At 42.6% G+C, this 5,221-nt stretch overlaps 1 protein-coding gene across 1 annotated transcript; it reads right to left on the minus strand.

The window, feature by feature from the left end:
* Positions 1-312: 312 nt before the first annotated feature.
* Positions 313-2,853, minus strand: LOC135512771 (relaxin-3 receptor 1-like). The gene has a single exon (XM_064935131.1). It carries the CDS (start codon positions 2,851-2,853, stop codon positions 1,660-1,662), a length of 1,194 nt encoding a protein of 397 aa, XP_064791203.1. The 3' UTR covers positions 313-1,659.
* Between the last annotated feature and the right edge of the window lie 2,368 nt (positions 2,854-5,221).

Genomic DNA, 5,221 nt, shown 5'->3' on the forward strand with positions numbered 1-5,221 from the left:
TGTTGCAGAATAGCAACACTGTTGCAGGACAGGACATTTTAAACTTGTAGTGTATTTAAGGTTTAAAAAGGCTTCTGAAGTTTGTAATTTCCACTTTGAATTTTCAGACTTAATTTTCCCTTATGAAAAATGTATTGACCCCTACAAAATGTCCATTCATTATAATCCACATAATAATTCACATTTCCTGTTGCTGCAGGATTATTTTCCTGCTGTAGAGAACTGGCTCAAATTAAGATCCTGCATGTGTATACCACATCCCCATCCATATGCTCTGATTTCAAACACGACCCAATTAATCAAAAGAGGATGTTCAAGTTGACTGGTTTATTTCTTAGTTCTACATAATGCACTTTATAAACACTTTACTAAAACAGTTTATATAGCTAATGAGATCAAGGCAACAAATTACAAAAAAATAGTGAATCACATTAGTAATAGTGTAGCTCTTGCAATATAACCTTTACAGTACATGATTTCACAGAGACTTGTTCACATTCCGTTGAAGGTTTCGACTATTTCATACTTTTTTATATATTTCCTTCAAACTGAATTATTAATATAGATATATGAATGGGTAGGAAGATGATATCCCATAATAAATTCACTTTGTATGGCTCAAAGCAGAGGCTCAGTGTGTGTGCGCAGCTCACGTTTAACAGACAGAGAAAGCAAAGACTGTAAGCAAGGTTGTCTTGTTGTTGCAATGTAATGCAACGTTTCTACTCCTTCAAATCTAAATTGTTTTCTTCCATTCTAGTGGACACACTAAGAGACCCTGACCTTGCATACAACTGCAGTTAACATTTGAGAGAAATGTTTTCCTTTCACGATCAGCTAACGTGGTATAAGACAATGACCCACAACTTGCTCTCTGTATGTTGCTCTGATCAACTCTATCACATATACAATATGTTCCCACCGCACTCCTTTATTTGTCTATATCAGAAAAAGATCTATTATTTGGAGTAAAAAATACTCTACTAATCGGTTGCTTGCACACACAACAAAGCTTCCTGGAGAGAGACATTTGCCAACATGGCTCTGGTAATAACATAACACCAATCAAAATGATATAAAATGAACCATATCAATAGATTATAATTGAGTTCCTGTTTTATTTGATGATTTAAAGGATCTATACACCTACCAAGGACAGTTATGGCATAGGAGAACATGACCAAATGCAATAACAAGGTACTAAATTGCATGAAAAAAACACCCTGCACAGACATTAGTGTGTCTGAATAAACTCTTGCATCCTATGGAGAGTCTCATCTATTCATCATCTCGTGAATACAATACGCGGCAGAAAGTGTGTTCTGTTGAGTGCAAATGACCCAATTCAAATGATTGAAAACAAATGGATAATTGATGGAGATCATAGGTGGAATGGCGACTTGTGTCTTATCTGGCAGGTACAAAGCAGAAGGTGACGCATTATGGTTTGAACTCATTGAGACCCCTGACATGAGTGCTACTTGTTACATATTCATGGTAAATTACGGGAAGGCAGAGAAGCACCGTAGGAGACAGATGAAAAACACATCTGGCAAAGAGAATCTGAGTAGGGGGAAAGAAAATAGGGCACATCCTAATGGGCATTCCTTGTGATGGTGCTGTTCCGTCAATCACAACAAACGAATTTCATGAAATGCCTCAAACATCCATCTGGACCAGCACCATGTCAGGGGGAGCCTCTGCCACCTTGGCCTTGCGGGGCAGCAGGTTGGCCAGGCTCCTTGGGGAGGGTGTGGCGCGCAGCAGCAGCTCTTTGAGGCCTGTGCGGTACTCACGCCGAATTATGCAGTACAACACAGGGTTGAGGCAGCTGTTGGTGTGAGCCAGACATACAGTCAGAGGGAAGGTGTAGTTCTGGGCGTTGTAATATGCGTTGCTGAAGTGCACCACGTCAAACTTAATCAGCGCGCCCCACAGTGTCAGCGCCTGGTTGGGCAGCCAGCACAGAAAAAAGGACAGCACCACGATGGCCACCGACTTGGTGACTTTGGAACGGTGCTTGTGGCGGCCTTCCGAGCCCTCCGAGCTGGTTGCTCCACTGATGCGTTGGCTCAGCACGAAGCGCAGCAGCAGCAGGTAACACACAGTGATGACCACCAAGGGGATGAGAAAGCCCAGCAGTACCTTCTGTAGCTGGTACAGCCCCAGGAGCAGCTGAGGGTCCCAGCTGCCTGACTCAGAGAATCGCACCAAACACAACTCCTCGTCGTACAGCTGGGCACTGGTGGAGTAGATGGCATGGGGCAAGGTGACCAGCAGCGACACTACCCAGATGCCCAGGCTGATCCACTTGGCACCAGCCGCCGCTGCCCGCCTGCTGTGCATCTTGAGGGCCGTGGTCACCGCGTAGTACCGTGCCACACTCATGGCAGTCAGGAAGAAGACGCTGGCGTACATGTTCATGACGGTCACGGAGCTGATGATCTTACACATTACTTTGCCGAAGGGCCAGCGGAAGTCCAGAGCAGTGTCAATAGCCCAAAAGGGGAGCGTGAGAACAAACTGCAGGTCGGTGAGAGCCAAGCCCATTACAAAGCAGTTGATGGAAGACTGCTTCTGACTGTGGCGTGAGTGAAGCAGGTAGAGTGCCAGAGAGTTCCCCACTAGCCCCAGTGCACACACGACGGAGTAGACCACAGCTATCATCACACGCACTGTGATGCTGGAGCCATCGCCCTGCACTTCCAGGATAGATTCCTTGCTTAAGAAATACAGCCAGCAACGCAGCGACAGGTTACCAGTAGAGCCACCGTAACCCAGTCCAGCATTATCCTCCAGCACCTGCTCACAAACCTCTGGTGCCAGAGTCTGTGCACTGTCATTCTGTTGCATGGCTGAGTCATTCATTCGCAAATCCCTCTGCATGGCATGTTGGAGACGTGTTATGCTCAGGAGTAGAAAACAATAGGAGGAGATGCGATTTTCATGATGAGGGAAAAAGTTGCCTAAATGTCATTTTGAACATACCTGTGCTATTTAGTTTCTCTGTGGAGCTGACTTTTAGCTGAATCCAAATTTATCCTCCTCTGTATAGGTGTCTCTCCTCCTCCGCAACACGTATCGCCTCTAATTCACTTCACTCAGCTCAGTGGGTGCATCTCGCATTCTTTTATAGATTCGGCGGGCGCGCGCAAGGCTCAGGCTCAGGCTCGTAATCATCACCACAGCTTCTAGTCTGTCTCCTTAAACAGCCCAGATAATGACATGGTTGTTCTGCAATGTCTGTACACATATCCTATCCGTCATAAATAAAGCTCAATACTTACTGACATTTCATTTAAATCCTGTTTGCTGTGTGTCTTCAGTTTCTTTGGTGTGTGTAACGGTGTTATGAAATTAATTTTGGATTAAACAAAACAAACAACACATTAATTCACCTGAATGGCCGGTTATGTCCACCACTCTTAAAACACTTAAATGGGCAGTTTGTTCTATTGAATCATCACAGTTGTTCATCTTGCCCTCTCAGACGATTATGACTCACCCTCAGAATAAACAAAGAGACAGCAGCCTTGAATCAAGAGGTGTTTTCACTTGTACTACTACTTTCTGACTACTCTGAGTGGGAAACATGTTGGAACAGAGAGGATGGGGACAGAAAAGAGGAAACGCGCTCACTGTGGACATGTTACTGCTCGGGATCAAATTGGACAATTGGAAAATAACAGATATAATCAATCGACAAATAATCTCTTTATGGATGTTTTCACAAATGTTGTTTCAACATAATTTGTCAAATTGTTTGTGACGTGGAATCTACACGGAAAATGCATTGGATTTGAAAAAAGTCTTTAACATTTTTAGTTTTGATGGTGGAATTGATGTGGAAATTTCAAAAACAGGATTATCTCATCATGGTAACCAATTTTCAACATAGACAAAGCTTGTATAAAATGTGTTGAATTTGTACCTTTAAAACAACGTCAGATCTTCAATTTATAGCCATATATATCAGAAAAAAACTATAGGCTGGGTTGCACCCCCTACTGGAGAAATGATCTATCTACAGTTACCCTTTCGTCTCTCATCCAGGGTTTTAAGCAAGCCCTTCTTCGCCTTGATATTTGTCAATGACTACCATTTGAAAGAAAACACTTTGAAGTTTGTGGAAATCTGAATTTAATGTAAGAGAATATAATACATTAGATCTGGTAAAAGATAATACAACAAAAAAAACATGCATTTTCTAATTTTATTTTTTTCATCATCTTTGAGAGCAAGAGAAAGGTCATATAATCAAATATGAGTTTAGGCACAATTTAGATGTTGGCCACCAGATATGGCAGCAGTGTGTGTGCAAAGTTTCAGACTGATTCCGTGAAACAGTATGGCAGGTAGCCTTGTGGTTAGAACATTGGGCCAGTAACCGAAAGGTTGCTGGATTGAATCTCCGAGCTGACAAGGTAAAAAATCTGTCATTCTGCCCCCTGAGCAAGGCAGTTAACCCACTGTTCCCCAAAGAGGTGGATGTTGATTTATGGCAGCCCCTCGCACATCTCTGATTCAGAGGGGTTGGGTTGAATGCGGAAGGCACATTTCAGTTGAATGCACTCAGCTGTACAACTGACTAGGTATCCCCCTTTTCCATTACATTACTACACTATATTTTGTATCAAGTCTGCCAGGAGTTTTTTCAAATTAGCGGAATTGGTCAATTGATACATTTTCAAGTACATAACTATCGAAAACGTGTAAAGATGCTATAGTAATAAAACATTTAAGTTTACACACTCCCAAGAATGTCTTACATGATGGGTCATTAGCCTCCCTACAGAAAGACACTTACCTTCACACATCTAGATGGCCGGGTGGTGGGGGGGGTAGAAACAGCAGGGGTTCAAACTGTAGAACCCAGTTCCTACATTTGAATACAAAAATTGATTTTATCAAACTAAACAATGCTACATTTTATCTCTGGGACCCCCAGTCAGAGCAAGATTACTGAATGTAAGTACATTTTTTACTTTCAGAGGTGAATGTATCAAACCAGTTGCCCTGATAAAAGTGTTGTGTTGCTATGCACTCTCCTCAAACAATAGCATGGTATGTTTTTCACTGTAATAGCTACTGTAAATTGGACAGTGCAATTAGATGACCATCTATGGGCTCGGTGTCCCTAAACCAGGACAGTTGTTGCTAACATGCGCTAATGTGACTAGAATGACTTTGTAAGTAGCAGCCAACTTTCCAGGACATAGAC

Source organism: Oncorhynchus masou, chromosome 24 (assembly GCF_036934945.1).
Source record: "Oncorhynchus masou masou isolate Uvic2021 chromosome 24, UVic_Omas_1.1, whole genome shotgun sequence".
In the NCBI taxonomy this organism is placed as follows: Eukaryota; Metazoa; Chordata; class Actinopteri; order Salmoniformes; family Salmonidae; genus Oncorhynchus; species Oncorhynchus masou.